The sequence below is a fragment of the Pelobates fuscus genome, chromosome 3 (genome assembly GCF_036172605.1).
Source record: "Pelobates fuscus isolate aPelFus1 chromosome 3, aPelFus1.pri, whole genome shotgun sequence".
NCBI lineage: Eukaryota > Metazoa > Chordata > Amphibia > Anura > Pelobatidae > Pelobates > Pelobates fuscus.
Genome location: NC_086319.1, coordinates 287,565,775 through 287,590,337, shown reverse-complemented (window position 1 = coordinate 287,590,337; position 24,563 = coordinate 287,565,775). Strand labels below are relative to the sequence as shown.

Genomic DNA, 24,563 nt, shown 5'->3' with positions numbered 1-24,563 from the left:
AATAAGTGTTTTTCAATTTTAGTCAATTTCCAAAAGAACCGTGCCATCTTAAAACACAAATTGTACCCTCCCCCCATTATAGTGTTAAAAAAACCTTCAAAAGTACATTAGACTAACAACATCCCTAATGACAGTTCAGATACAGTATGTACAACAGAAACAGTAATCATATGGCTGATCATAAACTTTCCTTTCACTAGGAACAGCGCAATCTTTAATAGATTGGGCCCCGGGCAAGCATTTCATAGGGCCCCTTTACCCCCACTCCCTGACATGCAATCACGCTCTCCACTTCCCAATGCAGTAGCGGAACAATTTCCCCATGCTTGTTGTATTTAGCACTGATCTGTGTTTGTGTGTTTGAATGGAAGCATGTTTTTGTATGAAGCATGTTTGTGTAAATGTAAGGGGGTGTTTGTATGTGTGTTGGTGTTTGAATGCAAGTATGCATCTATGTGTAGTTTTTTGTTTTTAATGCTGGGGTGTGTTTATATATTTAGTGTTTGACACAAAGGTGTGTTTGTATGTATTGTTGATGTTTGTATGCAGGACTGTGTATGTAGTGTTGACGTTTGAATGCAGGGGTGTACTTGTGTGTAGTGTTGGCGATTTGAATGATGAGATTTATGCACATGTACACATACACTGTGATACACATGCAGATACACAGATCTAAATACTGACACTCACACTAACACACATGCAGATACAGACTGACCGATACACAACCTGACACGTACAGAGATATATATACAAACACTGACACATAAGGATACTCAGACACACTGATACATATACACAGATAAAAACACTGACTATATATAGATGCACACAGATATACATTTACAGACACGCAGATACAGAACCTGACACACATGCAGCAGATACAGCTACACACAGACCACATAAAAAGCTCTCTCTCTCTCTCTCTCTATCTATATCTATATCTATATCTATATATACACACACACATACATACATATACACACACTAAATACAGATATACGCAAACATACTGACTGACAGACACGCGCACAGATAGCGACACACAGACATACTGCCACACTGATAGACACTAAGACATACTAAGACACACACAGACATACGGACACAAATACTGACACACATGCAAAGTTTACATTTTTTAAAGCCACCCTCCAGCCCTACCTTATGGGTTCAGAAGGGTGGCTTTCCCTGGGGTCCAGTGGCAGGCTGAGGTAGATGGGAGTGTGAGGCTCTGATGGCCTCCTCCTCCTGCGCGGCTTCACTCTATCTGGGAGGAAGTGACTCACGGCAGTCACTTCCTCCCAGCCTGGTGCCGTAAAACAAGGGGGCCCAGTCGCGCTTTTAAGGGGCCACAGCGCCCGATCATGGGATAAATTAAAAAAAAAAAAAAAATTTGCGGACTGCGGGGACACTGGGTAGCTGCTTTGGGCCCCCCAGGAGTAACTGGGCCCGGAGCAGCTGCCCCATTTGCCCCGCTTTAAAGACGGCCCTGATTGTATGAGTATCTTTGTACTATATTGGGAGGAGTGTGGCGCCCCACCATCTTAAAACTTCACCAGCTACCTCTGGCTGGGGAAGGGACCATGAGCATGCACAAAGCTTTCCAGAGAGGACACAGGGATCAGCTATAGAATCATGGTAAAATGAGCCCTGTGGGCAAGTACATGTGGGGGTTTAAAAAAAAAAAAAAAAAAAAAGCAGGCATTCTCTCAGTGGCATTCACACAATCCATGGGGCCCCGGTGCAAAACACATACACCCAGATACACACACAGTCAGATAAACACATTTATATCAATTTAAGTTTAGCCATCCTCATGTCTTCTTACCTTTACAGAAGGGTGGCTTCCCTGGGGTCCAGTGGGAGCTGGATGTTGGAGATTGATGGAGTCTGATGAACTTGGCTACCTCAGTCCCTCTCTGTGTGTGCCTCCTCCCCCCAGCGGCACTCTGTTACTTGGAAGGAAGTGACCTCATCACACTTCCTCCCAGCAGGCATGCAGACAGAGGCCCGGTTTGGAGCACTCTTAAAGGGCCGGGGGGCCCTGATTACCTCACTTGCTGCAGCCCACCGGGAAATTTCTCAGTATCCCGATGGGCTATTCAGTCCTGGTTGCGGGCCCATGGGGCAGCTGCGTTGGGCCCCCCAGGAGTTATTGGGCCCGGGGTAGCTGCCCCGTTTGCCCCTTGTTAAAGACGGCCACTAGGAACCAAAGTGTCTCAAATCTGAGTATATTTTATGTCGTCCCCCCGTTGATTCCTTGTATGTGCCAGTAAAACTGAACAGCCTTTTCTCCCTGCACCCTGATTTCTCTCCTGAAACGGTTATCAAAACAAAACACTAAGCCCTCAATGAAAACTATCCTAGCAACCTACTTTTCTACCCTACCCTTACCGTTTGTGTCACATTACCCCTCCTCCCTCTAGCATGCAAGCTCATTGAGCAGGGCCCTCAACCCCTCTGTTCCTGTGCGTCAAATTTGTCTGGTTACAAATACGTGTGTTAGTCCACCCATTGTACAGCGCTACATAAGTAATACTTTTTTTGTTGTTTTGTTTATATTCCTTATTGCGAGTGCAGGACTTTGGCATGCTTCCATTAGCTGGATGTGTGTTTTTTTCTGTTTTCTTCCTTCTTTTCTTTGTCAGCTGGTATAACTAACTACAATAGTGATATATCAAGACAGGTTTAAGGTAGCTCAGTTAAGTGCAACAAAAATAGAGATGTATGTATATTTTCCCTCAGTTATCAACATTGCCTTGCTAAGTGGTGTGAATAAACAGTTGCCATATACATGTTAGAAAAGTATTCATAGTAACCCAGATTGTATGCTTACCTGTACAAAGAAAATGAAATGTTTAAATGACGTGTTGAGATGAGCTTCCTCCTGTAGCTGCATCACAGAATCAAAGTGCTGGTGATAAATGTGAGCATAGACCCTGAACAGGCGCTTCAGGATAGTCTTTGCCACAGACATGAAATTCTTAGGGAATGGAACACCTGGAAAATAAGCACGGGATTTTCTTTATCATCCAAAAAAAAAAAAAAAAGCATGATTGCATTACATCCCTCAATATCTCTCCAAATTTCCACTTGCCTCCTCGCAGTTGACCAGCATAAACTCAGCTTTGCATGTTGAAAGCTTTCCTGCATCATGTGTTCCAGTGAGGGAACGTCATGTGTACAGAGGTTAGCTCTGTCAATAGTATACGTACACAATGACATTTTTTGCTGATATTTATTTTTGATTAGAAGTTTTAGGTGATACTTGTAAATACATACATATGATAGAGCCAGCCTTCCTTCTAGAGGCATGCGGCTTCCATTTCCCTTTTTTACATATAGCTACTTGCTCAAATTAAAATTACACTGCCTGACTGTCCAGATATGGAGTGTAACTTAAATTCACTTCACATGAACTTGTACTTCATTTCTTTGTAAATGCCCAGGAATTCATAAGCACACCCAAGGCATCGCAAGCAGCTAAGTCACCATCAATACAAGTGAATCGGAGCAAAGCATGTTAACTTGCCTTTGCAACCCTGTAAATACTACAAAACATGCATACACATAACATAAATGTATTTATAAAGCACAATAAGCTAGCCAAACAACTAGATAATGCATTTTAAAAAGAAAATACAATTACAATTTCTGGTACAACTATTTCAAATGGGAGATCACATTTCCACACAAGAAAAATATGGCCAATTTGCCATTTGTGAGCAGAGATTAAAATGAGAAGTCCCATCACTTCTCCTTTTAATCTTTTAAAGTATAGATATAAGACATGAAGACAGGAGTGGAATCAGAGCCTTGCAGACTGGAAAACAATGGGCATTACACAGATGGAAATGTATGTTTGGACCTTCCCATCCAAACATTTTAATCAAGTTTACTTAGGATGTTCCAGAACCTACAAAACACTTCTTTTAAAAATATTCTGTTAGCCTACTTCTCATGGATTACCATTTTTTTTGTGAGAAGGATCATCCCTCTCTAGTGGAAGAAGATTAAAAGAATAGAGCATCTCAGGTTAGTTTTCTCTCTTAACTCATCTCATGGTAGACTGTGACGCCATTAAAGTAGAGATGGCAATTCTTTGGTAAAGTCCATTGTAACAGTATGGTGCAAAGATGAGAACCAAGTGGGAAATTATTATTTTGTACCTCATCAAGGTCCATGGAGGCATTTGAACCATAGTCTCCCTTGCTCTTCTCACAGCTCTGGAAAATCAGTCGGAAAAAAACAGATGCCTACAGACAACTCTGTATTGAATATCAACACTGCCTGTTGGGAATTGTCATTTTCCAAACAAAGCTATAGACAAATATCAAACATATAAGCAAATATCAAACATATAAGGGCATGTTTTGACTGATCCTTTTGTCTTGCTGAAACTACTAGGCAAGAACAGTCAACACTCATCATATTATAGGGAAGTAATTTTTCTGTAAACAGATTATGTCAATCATGTACATCATGACAACAGGTGGCTACTTGAGCGTGATGCTATCTCTGCTGAGAGCCCTGTGCTTTACGCATGACACTTGAAATGGTTAAAGGTCATTTACAGTGGAGGAAAAACACATAAATCTGCCACATAAAAGGGGAACTAAAAGGACTGAAAAAAAAATACCAAGTACAAGGAAGAATTATCTTGGTTAATTCAAACAGGTGCAAGCTGTGACACACAATCATGTGCATATATTTCAGGCCACAATGAAAAATCCCAATTGAAGTCTTTATCCAAACAATGTTTTAAGATAAATCATAGAAACACTACAGAACAATGAGCTAAACGAACCATAAAATGTAAAACTGGGCCCCTTTGTGATATCTTCTCTTTGAATAGAAAAATAAAGTTACAGAACATACAGTGGAAACCCAAAACAGCATGCGGTACCAGAGTACTAGCTTCAATTGGGAGGATATGTCTAGCAAGAAATATTCATACCAAGCATGTTGCAGCTACAAAGAACTGATTACAGATAAGCAACAAGCAAAGCAGACTGCAGTATAGGGATAACTAGAAGTACTACTAGTGTCAAAACCTTATCCAAATATATATTTCTCTTCTTGATCCAAAATAACTGCAATTTTACTCACCGTAAATTCCTTTTTCCTTAATATGGTGGCAGTACAATAGGGATGTACTCTTCCCTTAGGGCAAGCATCTGAAATAAATAATTAACATAAAAAGTTTCTCCCCTTACCAGGTATAAGAGACCCTGCAGCCTTAGGACCTCAGTACGTATCAAGACCACCACAGTGGAACCACAAGAACCTCAGAAAACTTTTTATTAATTAGATAAAGGGAGGGTGTGCTGTACTGCCACCATATTAAGGAAAAAGGAATTTACGGTGAGTAAAATTGCAGTTTTTCCTGGCATATGGTGGCAGTACAATAGGGATATATCGAGATCCCAGAGTAAGGGCGTGAATTTAGGCCATAACAGCTTGTAACACCTTGTGCCTGAAATCAGCGTCAGAGGCAGAGAATACGTCTAGCCTGTAATGTTTCACAAAGGTGTTGAAAGAAGACCAGGAAGCCGCTTTACATATTTCTTCCGGAGATGCACATGCTTTTTCGGCCCAAGACGTAGCCATGGCTCTAGTGGAATGTGCTTTTAAGGAAGCAGGTATAGGAAGGTTCGATGAAGAATAAGCCAACTTTATAACCTCTACCAGCCATCTTGCCAAAGTGGCTTTGGATGCCACTTGACCTTTGAATTTTCCAAAAAAATGTACGAAAAGATGATCCGTCTTCCTATATTCAGAGGAGCGTTCTAAGTAGATTTTAAGCGACCTACCTACATCCAGTAGGTTCCAATCCAAATCCCAATCAGGCTTAGCCGGACCAATGAAGGAAGGTAGACAAATAGGTTGGTTGATAACTTTGGAGGAGATGACTTTAGGAAGAAAGGTTTAGGGAACATAACCACTTTATCCAGATAAAACTTAGTAAAGTCAGGCGAGGAGGACAGTGCCTGTAGTTCCCCAACTCTCTTAGCTGAAGTAATTGCTACCAAAAACACGGCTTTTAGGGACACATTCTTCAAAGAGGCCTTTTCTAAAGGCTCAAATGGCTGAGAACACAGAAATTTTAAAACTAAGGACAAATCCCAAGAGGGAAATCGGATTTTAATAGGAGGCTTTAACCCCTTAAGGACCAAACTTCTGGAATAAAAGGGAATCATGACATGTCACATGTCATGTGTCCTTAAGGGGTTAAAAGCCTAACTGCTTTAAAAAAAACCTCCTAATGAGAGGATTAGAAGCCCAATTTTTCACCAAAAAGTGACTTAAAGCAGAAACTTGGACCTTGAGGGTAGAAAGACTAAAACCCTGTTCCAGACCATCTTGCAAAAAATGAAGGATTGTGTCAGCAGTCGGATGGGATCTAATGCAATCTTTAGCCATGCTCCAGTGAAGAAATCTTGTCCAAATCTTCAAGTATATAGAAGAGGTAGAGCTCCTGGTGGAATTTAGCACTGCAGTATAGCCAGGAGACGTGTCTGATCTGATGCCACTTTTTGCAGAATTCTCGGGATTAAGCTTACCGGGGGAAAGATGTACGCAAGGGGAAACTCCCACCGGATTGAAAGACCATTACCAGAGGCCTGTCCACCTTGAAGAGGGAGGCAAACAAACTTTTGCATTGGATCTTCTTGCCATAAGGTCTATAACTGGAAGACCGAATCTCTCCACCAGCTGAGCAAAAACTACTTGATTGAGAGACCACTTTGATCTGCTCAAATCGTCTGCAATCACGTTGTCTACACCACGAATGTGAACTGCTGAAATGTCGTCCAGGTGATACTGAGCCCAAGACATGATTTGTGAGCAAAGGAGATACAATTTTTTTACTTTTGTACCGCCTTGTTTGTTCAGGTAGGACACAGTAGTCTGATTGTCCGACTGGATCTTTACAGCTTTCCCCAAAATGAAAACTTTGAACTGTTGAAGGGCGTAGAAGACTGCTAGCATTTCTCTGAAATTTGAAGATTCCTTTGTTTCGTCTTTTGACCAAACACCCTGTCTTAAGTGATATCCTAAGTGAGCTCCCCAACCTGTGTTTGAGGCGTCTGTCGAAATTACTACCCAAGATTTTAGACGAAAGGACCGGCCTTTTGTAAGAAATTTTTCCTCCAGCCACCAAGAGATTCTCTCTTTTGTATGATCTGATATACACATGATTGCATTTAAGTCTTTTTCCTTTTTTGACCACTGCGCAAGGATTTCCCATTGTAAGGGCCTTGATTCCGCTCTGGCCCATTTTACTGCTGGAATCGTAGAGGTCAGATGACCCAAAACCTGCATAGCTTTTCTCACGGAACATTCCGGTACTTGAAGTAGTTTCGTTATCAATTTTTTTTATCTTTTTCTTCTTCTTGCTTGAAAGATGAATTGACAGATTGTCTGACTTGATCAAAACCCCCAAATATTAGGATGGACTTTGAAGGGGTATTACTCCTATTTTTATCTACCGTCTCATGCGAAAGGACCATAGACACCTCTTTAATAAATTTCCTCAGCTCATCATGAGGAAACCCCACCTCGTTATCAGAAGAGTCGCTAGAGGATTCTGAATCCGAAAAGGAACATTCCCCTGAAGAGAGTTCCGAGCCCGATGGTGTCCTCTTCCTTTTAGCTCTCTGCTTAGTAGATTTAACTGGGGAAGTGTGAGCTGTTTCTTTAAAAGACTCAAAGGTCTGGGCTAGATTATCCTGAAACCAAGACAAAAAAATACTTCATTTCTTGTTGCTTGGGTTTTTCTAGTGATAATGAGGAGCAAATATTACAGATTTTCCTCAAACCCATCTGGCAAAGGAGTGGAGCATTCACTACAGCAGAGATGCTGAGACTTGGAACTAGCTTTTTTTTTAAGCAGGAGTAGGAACCTTGTCTTTATCCATATTGTCAGTAGAAACAGGGCTAGACATATCTGTAATACACAAAATGTAAACAATATTTGTATTCGAAAAATATAAATACCTAGAGAGTTTTAAAGAATAGAAACCAGCAGGATCCTACCTCTAAAACCTCTGACCCGTGTGGGGGGGCTGGTGACACGGGAGATCTTCTATGCCTAGCATCCATGCGACAGAAAGATCTGCACAGCATATTTAGGCAGATCGTTTTAAATATGGCGCCATTTCCGTGGAGTTCAGCCCGCGCATGCGCGATAGGGCGGTCGGAACTCCGTTGGAATGCAAAACCACCCGGGCGTGCGTTCCACCGCTGTGCGCATGCTCCTCCGACGGACAGGGATTCGCTGCCCTAATGGACCGCCTCCTTGCGTAGCCGGTGACCTCATGCGGCATAACAGCAGGCTTTCATACCTGCCTCCATAACTGCAGTATGTCCCATGGCCACTCAGCGCTCCACCCGGGAGGCTATCAGGCCGCATCCCCCTGGCAGCAACCCATGTGCCTCACCAATCTCTCAGACTTCCAGATGCCGTCCGTTCCTGTTGGAACAAGAAAGATAACTGAGGTCCTAAGGCTGCAGGGTCTCTTATACCTGGTAAGGGGAGGAACTTATGTTAATTAATTATTTCTTTCAGATGCTTGCCCTAAGTGAAGAGTACATCCCTATTGTACTGCCACCATATGCCAGGAAAAAATAAATAACTCCCTACCTGCCAATGTGCAGCATCCAGGTAAAAGCAGATATAGATGTTCAGCGTTTCAATTTCAATGTGAATGCTTTGCACTGAGCAAATTCTGTCTTTATGAAATAGTATATAAAGTATGTTGGAATTCACTTTCTTATATGTGCAGCCAATTCCCTTTCAAAAATGAAAACCTACTGAAAGTATAGCAAAGGGCTTTATTTATTTGAAGAGTGGACAATATCTGACCATAACACCGCACTGTTAACAGTAATATTATTAAATCTATATAATGCATTTATTTATTTGGTACCTGCAATATGTATTTTATGCTTCAAGGGAGGACACTAATATTAGAAATACATTTATTTCAAAAATTGCAGTGTTCCTTTTCCATGTTTGAATGATCTAATACAGCAGCAAGTCTATAATTTCATCAAAGCTCCTATCCACCTGCAGGAGATTCGTACGCACAAGCTTTTATCTTACCAATCTTTGAAGGAAAGAGGGTCTCATCATCGAGCTGGTCCTGAACCCAAGTCATCAGATAATCAATATACTTTGGAGCTGAACACTTGATGGGTTTCTTTATGTTGGTACCATCTGCCCAGTGGTATTCATACCTGGAAACAAATACAAAACACATTAAGTTGACCAAAAGTCCATTAAAACATGTATACTGGCACCAATGTTAAACGCCCTCCAAAAAATAAATATTTTGTGCAAATATAAAGAAAACAGAAATGTAATCGATATTTACATATTTCTTTCCTTCCCAGTGATGGGGCATGCAGCACTCACTATATAGTGTTACGTTCCTCCCATTACTCTCTCTATTCAAGAAATGAAATGGAAATTAATTATTAAAAGCACCCAGCCTAAGACAGCACCAGTGCTGGTGAAAAGCTACATACGGAGGGTAACCTCAAGGTCTACATCATTCTTTGATGGTGTGTCCCTTTGATGATAGATGTAAACTAATCAATAAGATATGGTCTGCTTGTATTTTTTTTTATATATATATATCAACTAGCAGTTTACTTTTGATTTGAGAAGAAGGGCCTAAAAATGGCTTTTAGTTGATTTTAGATATGTTTCATGTACATATTGAGACCCCAGGTGGGCTCCCCAGCCTGTTTGGTCGGTCCTGATGACGGTTGCCTATCAGTCTTTCTTCTAGAGAAAACCCGTGAGATAAGTCTACATCCTTCAACAACCCTTTCAGTGCTGTATTTAATCTAGATTATAGGAGGGCTGGTTGATACAGGTTCTGCTTGTTGAGGGGCTACAAAGTACCACTGTGCCTTCTTCGTAATGACTATGTTGGAAGAAAAGTTACCAGATTCACAATTGCAAAGGCAGTTAACAGATTCATAAATCGTCAGGTTGGAAAGCGCTTTCAATGTAAAAATCTCTGGAGTCTTACTTTAATGTTGCACAATTCTCTGATCTTAGCATTCCTGCTCTGATTTTGATTAAAGAAACACTATAGTCACCTAAATTACTTTAGCTAAATAAAGCAGTTTTAGTGTACAGATCATTCCCCTGCAATTTCACTGCTCAATTCACTGTCATTTAGGAGTTAAATCACTTTGTTTCTGTTTATGCAGCCCTAGCCACACCTCCCCTGGCTATGATTGACAGAGCCTGCATGAAAACAAAAACTGGTTTCACTTTCAAACAGATGTAATTTACCTTAAATAATTGTATCTCAATCTCTAAATTTAACTTTAATCACATACAGGAGGCTCTTGCAGGGTTTAGCAAGCTATTAACATAGCAGGGGATAAGAAAATCTTAATTAAACAGAACTTGCAATAAAGAAAGCCTAAATAGGGCTCTCTTTACAGGAAGTGTTTATGGAAGGCTGTGCAAGTCACATGCAGGGAGGTGTGACTAGGGTTCATAAACAAAGGGATTTAACTCCTAAATGGCAGATAATTGAGCAGTGAGGCTACAGGGGCATGTTCTATACACCAAAACTGCTTCATTAAGCTAAAGCTGTTCAGGTGACTATAGTGTCCCTTTAAGGCACTCCGCTAAATCATGACTTGCATGGAAGGACGCTTGCTTTTATTCCGATTTAAGACCCACCCATGATCTTGTAGAAATTGCCAATGTTAATGGTGATTATAACCAGCGTGGCCTGGTCCCTGCAATGAGAGAGACACTACTTGCACAAAAACGCAAGGCCTGAAATTGAATCTGAAAAAGTCTTCTCTCAAATGCAAAATCTGAGTTACATCTGATGGGGTTTAACAATTCGGTTATGGAAATAGCCATCTTTCAAGACCACTATCCAATCCGCTGAAGAGACAACTGATGATGAAGGACAAAGACTCCATATTGAATTGCCTTGCATGAATGTATTTAGTGCAATCAAATCCTTGATTGTTTTCTTTACTTGAAACCAGAAGAATAAAATGTTGTTGAAGCAGGGATCACATGAACTCCTACAGAACCTGATCCTTATTATATTCTCTGAAAATCTTGAGTCAAATAAGTTTATTAGATGAGGGTCTTTGAGTTCTAGAAAATACCCTCCTGTGATCACATACTGAACCTAAAAATCTGCAGCTGAATAAATTCAGGCCATAGAAACCCTGAAGCAGCTTGGCTCCCACTTCTGGATACTAGGTATGCCTATGATCAGATTAATTTTTTAGTCTGGCCACTCTTCTGGGATCTGTATGGGTCCTTAACATGGCTATACTGGAGAGAATTCTGACAGGATCTGCAATGCATTCATGATGGATTTGTATCCCTGTCTTACCGTCTGCCACCTTTTTTATGTACTCATTCATGTGCTTGAAAAAACGTTTATCCCCTTGGAAGATAAGGGCACAGAAAGTGTTCTTTAAAGGAACACTAACATTAGGAATACAAATCTGGATTACGAACATTACAGTGTTTCTGCCCCTAGTACAATCAGGCTGACAGCCATTAAAAAAGAGGAGTTAACCCTGCAATGTAAACATTGCAGTTTCTCAAAAACTGAAATGTTTTACATTGCAGGGTTAAAGGACCACTATAGTGCCAGGAAAACAAACTCGTTTTCCTGGCACTATAGTATTAATAGGTACCCCCACCTTCATGGCCCCCTCCCGCAGGGCACTAGAATGAGGAAGGGGATAAACACTTACCTTTCTCCAGCGCCGGGCTCCCTTGGCGCAGGGGACTCTCCTCCCTCTTCCGCCGAATGCGCATGTGCAGCAAGAGCCACGCACAGTCAGTCCGTAGGAAAGCATTCTCAATGCTTTCCTATAGACGCAAGCGTCTTCTCACTGTGAAAGTCACAGTGAGAAGTGTGGAAGCGCCTCTAGCGGCTGTCAATGAGACAGCCACTAGAGGCTGGATTAACCCATATGTAAACATAGCCGTTTCTCTGAAACGGCTATGTTTACAGCAGGCAGGGTCAACCCTAGAGGGACCTGGCACCCAGACCACTTAATTGAGCTGAAGTGGTCTGGGTGCCTATAGTGGTCCTTTAACCCCTTAAGGACACATGACATGTGTGACATGTCATGATTAAAGAAGTTTGGTCCTTAAGGGGTTAAGGGGGCATATTATGTCAACTCAGTTACTATACTGTTTCTTCAAAGAAGGGTCCGCACCCAAAAGAAAACTTGAAGCCATAATGCTCTGCATCTAGCCACGGTCATGACCATATCAACAGTTGCTTTCACACAGAATTCTCCCACCAGTCTTAGATTAGATATGGATTTCAGAAGTTTGAGATCTGCTCACTCATTCTGTAATATCTGTTTTCACATCCTGATCCATTGTAGCAATGAACTGGATAGGGATGCGAAGACTGTTGAGGGATGGAGTCTGTCTCCTGAAGCCACATAGATCTTTGAAAGGTTATGGTCAGTCCTTCACTCCATTGAATCTTTAAGGATCCTCACATTATCTACTTTCAACAAGGTATGTTTGCACAGTTTTACCACCACTGCATCTATCTTTTGAGCAGTAATCCTGGAAGAAGCATATGAAGGTTTAAAGGGATAAGACAAGAAATTCTTCCTTGTACCCCCACCTTATTCTCTTTCTGCCATTCCTCAAAAGAAGGTATTTGAGTCTGTGAGGAAAATGCTGAGCCTATGGGATGAGACCATCAAAGGCCTCAATTTTCTTTTTATTAAACTCATCAGTTGGCTCTTTATCTAATTCCTCAATTTAAAGGTATAAAACTGCGGCTATGTAAAACTGCAGACCCAAAAATCCCCAACACAGCATGAGAAATACCGTTGGATTCTGATAAAAAAAAAAACAAGATGCAGGGCAGACCACCGAACAAGTAAAAAGACTGAAACCCTGTTTAAAACATTTAGCATAACCCCAAAACAATAGATTTTTAAAACCTAGTGCTAAAATGCCATCAATGCGATGGCAGAGCTTAACCAGCACATCAATACTCATGCATGTGCATTACAGACAGTGAAACACCTGACAAGTTAGTCATCTTCTGTTGCCTCTAGCATCTAAATCTTGCAAAACTGCTGCTCCTCAGACTCCCTAGGTTCTATATATTTTTTTTAAGTCAGTGATTCATGCGGCGCACCCTGTAGCCTGAGATTAATCTGGAGTAGGGTGGCCTGCAAAAGGTTTCCCTTATTGAGTCTCCATGTCCTGCAGCCTCCATGGAAATGATGTGGAACCCCTAAGAAGATTTTTGGTAATTAACTGCCCACAGTAGTGTGAACAAGAATATAAAAATATATTTAAAAAATCTTTCAGTTTAATTTACTGTCCAGAGGGAGAAACTGAACTTAACTCTATACAGAGTGCTGCCATGGCTGAGAAACCACATCTGCTTTCAATAATTGTTCAGATCTAGAATAAAATAAGTGTATGAAATCAAGTAAGCTTGACACTTGTAGCCCTTAGGTTTTAAAAGGCATGTGCCTCTCCTCTGAATTTATTAGAGTGTATATAGCAGCTGTTTACAACTTCTACTGTCTGATTGCCAAAGATGCAGTACAGAACTTAAGAAGCTATTTCGAACACAAGGCTTAAGTTCCTTAGTTTTATTTTTGGGTCTGCACTTAGCAGACCAGAGTAAAGAGCTAGTTTTATGCATGAATGTGGGGATTGCTGCGATTAGGCAGGGAAAAGGCTTCCCCCTCTCTCTCCCCCCCCCCCCCCCCCCCCGTTTTTTACGCAACACACAGATTTCAATAGAAATGGACACTTACAAATTAACCTTGGCTTTCAAGCAGACAACAGGTCATGTTTCTTGGCTTCTTTAGCTCAGTGGAAAAAATTAAATAAAATCAATAAGCAGGCAACTGCTCAAGGCACCTGCCTTGCAAACACTTCTCATTGAGCTACACTGGAACGTCTGTAATTGGACAGCCACGGAAAGCCTGGGCTAGGATAGAAGAGGAGGGCTTGCAAAGGCAGTAAACAATTCTTGCTAATTATTATTAGATACACTGATCAGGTGGAGTGAATAACATGGATCATATTGTTACAATGGCACCTGTCAAGAGGTTGGATATACAAGCCAGAAAGTGGCCAGACAGTTCTTGAATTTCAGGTGTTGGAAACAGGAAAAAATGTGCAAGCAAAACTGAGTGACTTTCACTAGGTCAAATACGGATGGCTAGATGACTGGGTCAGAGCCTCTCCAAAAAGTTTTGTGAGGTGTTCCTGATATGCAGTGGTTAGTACCTACCCAAAGTGGCACAAGGAAAGGCAACTAGTGTAATAGCATCAGGTCATGTGTGCCCAGGGCTCATTGATACACTTGGGGAGCGAAGGCTAACCCATCTGGTCCGATCACATAGAATTACTACTGTACCTCAAATTGCTGAAAAATGTAATGCTGCCCATGATAGAACGGTGTCAGAACACACAGTGTATCGCAGTTTGCTGCCTATGGGGCTGTGTAGTCGCCGACTGGCCAGAGTGCCCCAGATGATCCTGTCCATTACAGAAAGCAACTTTAATTGGGATAGGAGGGTTAGAACTGGACCATGAAGCAATGTAAGAAGGTTGCCTGGTCTGATTAATTAAATTTTCTTTTAGATTAGGTGGATGGCTAGATTTGAGTGTGCACGCGTGTCATTTACCTGGGGAAGATAAGGAAACAGAATGCACTATGGGAAGAAGGCAATCCGTTGTAAGAAGTGTTGTGCTTTGGACAATGGTCTGCTGGGAAACCAAGTACTGATATCCATGTGCAGTGGTGTATTTCCCACTAGGCTAACAAGGCAAGTAAAGCTGCCATTAAGTGCCCTGTTAGCCTGTTTCATGGGGGCCAAGAGTTGGTCGGCCAGAGGCCCCCAAGGCTTTGAAATGCACCCACAGTGCGGCCCGGGAGGGGGTGCATCAGTCAGTGAAGGTGCGCATGGCGGTCAGTGTGTGTCTGAGTGAGTGTGTGTGTGTGTGTGTGTGTGTGTGTATGTAGATCAGTGAATGTATGTCACTGTATGTGAATCAGAGTGTGTGCATGTTCGTGAATGGGTGTGTCAAAGTGTGCCTGTCAGTCAAACTGCGTGTTCACGTTAAACAGGTAGGGGCGAGGCAAATTTAGATGGGTGGGTGCCCGAGTTTTGACATGCCTAGGGCAGCATATATCCAAAATACACCACTGTCCATGTGGATGTTACATTTTTCATGAACCACTTTCCTAGAGATTTTGTGCAGAACATGTACACCCATTCATGGCAATGGTGTTGCCTGATGGCAGTTGCCTCTTTCTGCACCTTGTCACAATGCAAAAAGGGTTCAGGAATGGTTCGAGGAACATGACAGTTTAAGGTGTTGCCTTGGCCTCAAAGATTGAACATTTGTGGGATGTTCTGGAACAACAAAATCCAATCCATGGAGGACCTCTACCTGCAGGACTTGAAAGATCAGCTGCTAATGTTTTGGTACCGAATACCACATGACACGCAGAAGTCTTGTGGAGTCCATGCCTTAACACATCAGGGCCGTTTTGGCAGCACGAGGAGGAACCACATGATTTTAGGAAGGTGGTTTTAAAAGGACACTATAGGCACCAGAACAACTACAGCTTATTGAATATGTTCTGGGGAGAAGAATCATTACCTTTAGGCTTTTTGCTGTAAACACTGTCTTTTCAGAGAAAATGCAGTGTTTACATCACAGCCTAGTGATAACTTCACTGGCAACTCCTCAGATGGCTGTTAGGGATCCTTCATGGGTCATGGCTGCCTAAAATGCATCCAAACATTGAGTATCTCCTCCCTCTGCATGCAGACACTGAACGTTCCTCATATAGAGTCATTGATTCAATTCATCTCTATGAGGAGATGCTGATTGGCTAGGGCTGTGTTTGAATCATGCTGGCTCTGCCCCTGATCTGCCTCTTTGTCAGTCTCAGCCAATCCTATGGGGAAGCATTGTGATTGGATCAGGCCACCACTTCTGATGTCAGCACACCGCTTGCTTTTTTTTTAGGCAAACAGCATGCAGAGTTACAGCTTCAGGCTTGAATACAGTAAGATTTTGCTATATTTATGGAGGCATGAGGGGCCCAGGGTGGCTAGATGGTAGTTTTAACACTATAGGGTCAGGAATACATGTTTGTGTTCCTGACCCTATAGTGACCCTTTAATGTTCCAGCTGATCAGTGCATATCAGCTATGAAAAAATGCACAACTAAATGCATGCATGTTTTTCATTGGAGGCATATCTACTAATCTACTAAAAAGTGTTTGTTTGTTTTTTTAAGGCAGTGTAGTGTCCAGCAGCAACGTTGGACCACAGGGAAAGGATGCACTCCAAGGAAGTTGGATAGATTTAAAAAAATAAATAAAAATAAAATAAAAAAAATGTGTGAGTGTGACAGAATGTGTGCCAGTATCAGCGTGTGTGTAGAGACCAGACCCAATGTAAACACTGCCTACATTGAAAAGCCTGTCGGGACTGGCTATAGACACCAGAAACACTACATTAAAAAATTGTATTTTTTTTTGTTGAAAATAAAGCTTTGTTAAAAAAAAAAAATTAATATATATTTTTAGCGGGCTCCTATATTGCAAGAAAATATGTCAAGCCCTAAACTACACAATACAGATGAATATCATACCCCATAAAAACTGTAGTGTGCCAGTTTAGCAGATAACATTAGCATTCACACTAAAACAAAGGAAAGGGTAAGTATGACTGAAAAAGCTCAACACATTTCTGACCATTGCAGAATAAGGAAGTCTGTAGCAAATAAAAGGTCACAACGACGTGCCCATGTTAATGCTCAGCATGTTTTATGCATCTTATTTCCACAAAGATTTTTACAGAAAAACCCTACAAATTCAGTGTTGGCAGGGCTAACTGATTTGAACCTTTCCCCTCCCCCCAAAAAAATTCATCAAATGATAGTGACATGAACTGAAGATCAGAAACGGTCTATAAAAATATTATACCGTAACTGAAAATAGGTTCCGTTTAAAATAAAAATGCCCTTTTAAGGTTATTATCCAAAAATGTATTTCCTAACTCTTAAAATCTTCATACTACAGCAAGTTCTGCTGTGAAGCTGATCCACTTTCTTTTTGCCCAGCACTAAACTTCCTTGCTCATGCTTAGCAGCATTGAATCAAAAGCTTCAAATTATTATTTATAAAGCTCCAACAAATTGCGCAGTATTGTACAATAGATGGACTAAGATATTTATTTTTTAACAAGACAAGCTGGAAGCACAGAGACAGAGGGGGGTTGTTGAAGGCTCTGTTCGAAGGATCCAACATTCACAAAAAGCATTAACACAGTAAGCAGATTCAAAAGCTAAAAAAACCAAAAACAGCTTTTAATATATAACTGGCTATTTTTACATAAACGTGTTGAACCTAAATGTGCTTCTCTGTCCGATTTTTGTCAAGCTCTGATTTCTTAAATTTTTACTAGGATACTATAGGCAGTGCACTAGCAGACAATGAGTGACACCATAGGCACCCAGACCACTTCAGCTCATTGAAGTGGTCTGGGTACACTGTTCAACTTGGTCCTGCAATGTAAATCTTTGCAGTTATAGAGAATCTGCAATGCTTTACAGCCACTAGAGCAGGGCTTGCCAAATTTATTTGGAATATAAGAGCCAGCTAAAAAAAGTTAGGAGCCAGTAATTTTCAACAAGAAAGTCCAATTCTTAAAGGGACACTATAGTCACCAGAACCACTACAGCTTGATGTAGTTGTTCTGGTGTCTAAAGCCTGTCCCTGCAGGCGCGAAAAGGCAGTTTACATTGCTGCTCAGTAACACCTCTAGTGACACTCAGGTGGCCACTAGAGAGTCCTGGGACACTGCTGCACAATGTGCAGCAGCCAGGTTCAGTGTCTCCAAGCTCTGCATGGAGGCGCTGAATGTTCCTCATAAAGATTGATTCATGTAATGCATCTCTATCAGGAGATGCAGATTGGTACATTTGCTGCGCATGCACAAAAACCTCCCAATGTTTTCCTAAGGGAAAGCATTGCCTTAGCTGAGATCATAAAGATCGATCATCTCAGCCATGGCAAAACTGGCACGGTGTGGGAAAATGGGAAGAAAGGGGAGTAAAACCACCTTCCTCATGCGAACGGAGGGGGCAGGTACCTGCTCACGCACACACTCTCTCTACAGACACACACACACACTCTCTCTACAGACTCACACACACACTCTCTCTACAGACTCACACACACACTCTCTCTACAGACTCACACACACACTCTCTCTACAGACTCACACACACACTCTCTCTACAGACTCACACACACACTCTCTCTACAGACTCACACACACACTCTCTCTACAGACTCACACAAGCTTCCACACATTTTTGTTTGAATTGAAACCCACTCAGCCTCCCTATCTTTGGGAGAGTTGAGAGGGTCTTTCCTGGGGTCCAGTGGGGCTGCTCTCTTCCTATGTGCGAGGCAGCAGTACTCTGCCTTTAGCTCCTCTCTGCTCCCTCGCGCTGGGATTTGTTGAGCCCTGCACTAGAGGCACTTCCTGATGACAAGCAACATTTGGGCGCCTGACCCTGGATGTCGTCACACTCTGCATAAGGACATCCAGCATCAGTAAAATGCCCATAGGAAAGCTTTGCAGAGATGTTATGTCACAGCGCATGGACATTAGCCCCTGTTGGAGGCTGACCCAGAATAGAGGAAGATTGCCACTTGAATTCGGATGAGTGCAGTAAGGGTTTTTTAACCCTTACAGTGCTGTGTGGTGGTGAGGTGCTGCGAAGGTGGGGAAACCAGAGGGAAGTATACTGTAAGCAATACAGCTTTGTATTTCTTACACTATAGAATCCCTTTAAAGGGTTAACTAGCAGACCATTAAAGGGTTACTCCAAGCACAATGACCACTTCAGAAATTTGAGTTTGCATAGAGTCTAACCCCTCTACCGCCAGAGGTGTAATACCTCCTTCAGCAGCATTATTGGGGATTGTCAGACTGGAACAAGAACTACTTTTTTTGCCCAGAATTGTAATCATTTCTATACGAGAGACCGTTATCAACTCATTACAGATTACCTTGCTCTGTCTCTTTCTTTAATGCATCTTATTACATTCATAAAATAAGAAATAAAGATTGTCAAAGAAGGAATTGCAATCATGAGCTTAGAGCGGTCAGCTTTCGCTTTCAGGCAGTGAATGGCCAGCAGGATAGGTATCTGGCTCTGTAGAAGATAGATGCACATCACAATCAGTCACAGAGGAGACCCGGTGCCTGGCAAGAACAGGTAAGAGGGCAAACCGATGTACAACAGGTTGTAGTGGTTATAATGCTTGTAGTAACAAAGCAGGATAAACATTTCTAAAGTAAATATACCGTGTACTGACAGATTGTAAAATAGGCACCAAATAAACAAGTGTTTTCAGGAAGTGAGAAGGGAGGCTATGAGAATCAGTGAATGTGCTGCAGAAATAAAGTGGTTTGACTCCTAAATGGTACAGTGGAGCAGTGTGACTGCAGTGACAGGATCTACTTAACTTCATTAAGCTTTTTTTTTTTTTTTTTTTTGCTCTGTCTCACCTATGAATTATATTTGTCAGGTCTACTACTTTTGTTTTTCCAGTTAACAGTTATAGAAACAAATTTCAACTCATCTTGTTGACACATTTGCCACTGCCCAACACCCTTTAACACTCCCGCTAAACCAGATATCATGAAGACTAGCTACAGTGCTCTAAGAACATACTTCAAATGCAAAACAAGACTTAATACAAAGAACACACACACTTCAAATCCTGTTCAGATAGTCCACAGTTAGATCTTACCTGGGTCCAGCAGACATTACTGAACAGCTGGTTTCGGTGCAGAACTCTGTAATTGTGCCATACAGCATATTGATTTGATTGAAGAAATCCACAGCTAAGGACAAAAGATACTCTGTGAATTAGTTGAAAAACCACTTTTCCCCCATTCAGTAAATGTTATAATATTCTGAAATAACATTTAAAAAGAAGAAATTGGGGCAGGGCCGGACCGCCATGCTAAACGGACGCACAATGGAGTAGCTCCCGAGACACTCAACAGTTTTGGCGATTAAAAGCTACTTTCCCACTCACCCGACGACTGACAGCTTTGGTCCGGTGCATGAAGCCACACTGGTCCCGAGGTGAGGCTTGCTGAAAGGTTTTAGTCCCTCAAAGGGGCGATCCCTGACATCCACATGGGGACTGCTCAGGCGGGGAGAGGGGCGGACGGCCGCTGCCCAGCTACCCGGCCCGCCAGCGGCAAGGCAGAAGCACGAGGCTAGGCGGATCTGACCTCGTATCCCCCCCTCTGGACTAGCGGGGTTGATCCAAGTCCCCACCCAGAGACCCATCGAAATGCCGCAACACCGGCACTCAAAACACCAGCAAAGCGGACACAGTGCACAGAGGCCGCATCCAAAATGGCGGAGCCTGTATGCCAAGCCACCCACAATTGAGGGCTGAACGGAGCACCCACCTCTCCTGACTTTACATGGGCACACTACAGTTGCGGGCTGAAAGTAAACAAGCACGCTCAAGCCATAACCCCACAAGCCAAGCAACGCTGGAGTTAAATCGAGCAAACCCAAAGCCGCAAACCATGGAGTGGGATACTGCCACAGCGCTCTGGCCTTACCTGCCATACCACCCAGATCACCACAAGGGGGCAGAAACACAAGGATCTGGAACAAACAGCCGACATACTGCATCCAACGAAAGGCACGGCTACTAGGACTGGACTCCCGCCTAAGACAGGCACCCGACTAGACCACAGGTCAGCCATAAAAGGACTACCACCATACTACATTGACACTTGGGGACTAGAATCAACATAACAGCCTCCAGACTCCTTGACAAATTTAAAACTCCCTCACGTCCAAAGAAGGGTCTCTGAATATGCAACCGCTGAACATCACCTGACCGACATGGAGTCCACTTGGGGTGGAAAAGCTACAGGGCAATCTTAATTGCTAATGTTTCCTCTGTTTTATTACCTTTGCCTCCCTGCTACTAACTATCTAGATTAAACTTAGCACAACATGCAATAACATACACTATGCCTAGTCAGACAAGAAGTATGCTTCACCACATTGCTAAACAGTTTAACGGGTACTTAATCAAACAGCTTTGGTCATATAATGTTTACATCTGCCATGTTGCACTATTTTGTCATTCCTCGATTAATCTTACCTAACATGACCATATGCCGTACCAGCATGATCATTCTGATGTTATTCTAATGTTAAATTATAACCTTTATAAAAACAAAAAAGTGCGACATGTAATATATGCTGCTGGATAATCTTTTCTGAAGCCAATTGCAATGTCTCTGTAAACCTGTAAGTTTTGCAAAGCACTACAAAAATAAAGAATTTAAAAACAAGAAATTATTTGGGTTTTTATTTATTTATTTTCTTATTATAAAATGGAGCATGGGCAACAAAAGGCTATTTCCAGTACCGATTGCTTATAGAGGAATTACATAAAATCTAACACTGTTTCAGACATCCTTTAAAGTCAGCAGTAGAATAATGAAATGGCTTTGTATTTTATCAATTAAGTGAAAAAATAAAATATATTTTATTATATATATATATATATATATATATATATATATATATTTTTTTTTTAAAGCAAGTGTTTATAAATTAAAAGGATGCTACAAGTACCAAAACAACTTTAGTTTAAATAAGTGGTTTTGGTGCATAGATTATGCCTCGGCAGTCTTACTGCACAATTCTCTGCTACATATGAGTCAATTTGTGTATATAGCCCTAGTCACTCCTCCCTGCATGTGACTTACACTGCCTTCCTAAACAGAGAAATCTAATGTTTAAACTTAATTTATTGCAAAGTGCAGAAATTAGAATGTCTTACCTCTTGCTCTATTAACCCCTTAAAGGAACACTATAGTCACCTAAATTACTTCAGCTAAATAAAGCAATTTTAGTGTATAGATCATTCCCCTGCAATTTCACGCTCAATTCACTGTCATTTAGGAGTCAAATCACTTTGTTTCTGTTTATGCAGCCCTAGCCACACCTCCCCTGGCTATGATTGACAGAGCCTGCATGAAAACAAAAACTGGTTTCACTTTCAAACAGATGTAATTTACCTTAAATAATTGTATCTCAATCTCTAAATTGAACTTTAATCACATACAGGAGGCTCTTGTAGGGTCTAGCAAGCTATTAACATAGCAGGGGATAAGAAAATCTTAATTAAACAGAACTTGCAATAAAGAAAGCCTAAATAGGGCTCTCTATACAGGAAGTGTTTATGGAAGGCTGTGCAAGTCACATGCAGGAAGGTGTGACTAGGGTTCATAAACAAAGGGATTTAACTCCTAAATGGCAGAGGATTGAGCAGTGTGGCTGCAGGGGCATGTTCTATACACCAAAACTGCTTCATTAAGATGAAGTTGTTCAGGTGACTATAGTGTCCCTTTAAGGACACATGCCATGTGTGACATGTCATGATTCCCTTTTATTCCAGAAGTTTGGTCCTTAAGGGGTTAAGAGCCTGCTAGAGCATTCTGAAGAATCAGGTGCATACTTCAATTTACAGAGCATGAACTAAAAACTTCTAAAGCAAGTTAACATCTGATTAAAAAAGAAACAATTGTGTTTTATGCAGTCCGTCACTCACAGACAGGTGTTGCTACGACTGCATAAACAGAAACAAAAGTGATTTCACTCCTAAATGGCAGGGAATTAAGCAATGAGACCGCACAGGCATGATCTATACACGAAAATTGCGTAATTAAGCCAACGTTGGTTTGGTACCTATCCCTTTAATTTTCTAGAATCCCAAACTAATTCACTACAATAAGTATAAAATGCATTAGGGATCGACCGATTATCGGTTTTACCTATATAATCGGCCAATATCCGGTATTTTCGGCAATATCGGTATCGGCCAATAGAGATACCGATATTGCCGATACCACCTCCTAGGACCACCAGGCTCATTACAAGACTGGCGGTCCTGGGGGGCCGGCAGCAAGTGCTGACTTACCCTGCCAGCAGCTCCATGTCTAAATCTCGCGAGACCCGCGGCCGCAGAGCGTTGGCAATGCTCCGCACGGCACTAAGGGCCGCGAGATTTACACTGGGGAGCTGGAGGAGCTGCTGGCAAGGTAAGTCAGCGCTTGCTGCCGGCACCCCCACAGTACTTTTCAAGCCACCGGACCACCAGGGAATACACTATATCCCCCCTCCCTGGTAAGAAGCAGGGAGGGGGATAAAACAAAACAAAAAAAACAATTTAAATATTAAAAAAAATTAACATAACAAAACTCCCCCCAGCCCCATTTTACACAAATTACATCACTACATAAACACACACACGGCATTATATACACACGGCATTATATACACACGGCATTATATACACACGGCATTATATACACACGGCATTATATACACACGGCATTATATACACACGGCATTATATACACACGGCATTATATACACACGGCATTATATACACACGGCATTATATACACACGGCATTATATACACACGGCATTATATACACACGGCATTATATACACACGGCATTATATACACACGGCATTATATACACACGGCATTATATACACACTACACAAACACACACTCTGCATTCACTATACACACACACTACACAAACACACACTCTGCATTCACCATACACACACACTACACAAACACACACTCTGCATTCACTATACACACACTACACAAACACACACTCTGCATTCACTATACACACACACTACACAAACACACACTGCATTCACTATACACACACACTACACAAACACACACTGCATTCACTATACACACTCTGCATTCACTACACACACACTACACAAACACATTCTGCATTCACTATACACACACTACACAAACACACATTCTGCATTCACTACACACACACATTCTGCATTCACTACACACACACATTCTGCATTCACTACACACACACATTCTGCATTCACTACACACACACTACACAAACACATTCTGCATTCACTACACAAACACACATTCTGCATTCACTACACACACACACACACACATTCTGCATTCACTACACAAACACACATTCTGCATTCACTACACACACACACACACATTCTGCATTCACTACACACACACTACACAAACACACACTACACAAACACACATTCTGCATTCACTACACACACACACTACACAAACTCTGCATTCACTATACACACACACTACACAAACACACACTGCATTCACTATACACACTCTGCATTCACTATACACACACTACACAAACACATTCTGCATTCACTACACACACACTACACAAACTCATTCTGCATTCACTACACACACACACACTACACAAACACACATTCTGCATTCACTACACACACTACACAAACACACATTCTGCATTCACTACACACACACTACACAAACACACATTCTGCATTCACTACACACACTACACAAACACACATTCTGCATTCACTACACACA

General features: G+C 41.7%; 1 protein-coding gene across 2 annotated transcripts in view; it reads right to left on the bottom strand.

Moving 5' to 3' along the window:
- The window catches only part of MOB1A (MOB kinase activator 1A), a 41,410-nt gene that overhangs the window by 5,121 nt on the left and 11,726 nt on the right, over positions 1 to 24,563 (bottom strand). For both annotated transcript variants that reach the window (XM_063448674.1, XM_063448675.1), the window contains exons 3-5: positions 19,864 to 19,957; positions 9,113 to 9,246; positions 2,843 to 3,006 (exon numbers count right to left, since the gene is read on the bottom strand). In XM_063448674.1, coding sequence (XP_063304744.1) covers positions 2,843 to 3,006; positions 9,113 to 9,246; positions 19,864 to 19,957 — 392 coding nt within the window. The remainder of the gene's footprint in view (positions 1 to 2,842; positions 3,007 to 9,112; positions 9,247 to 19,863; positions 19,958 to 24,563) is intronic.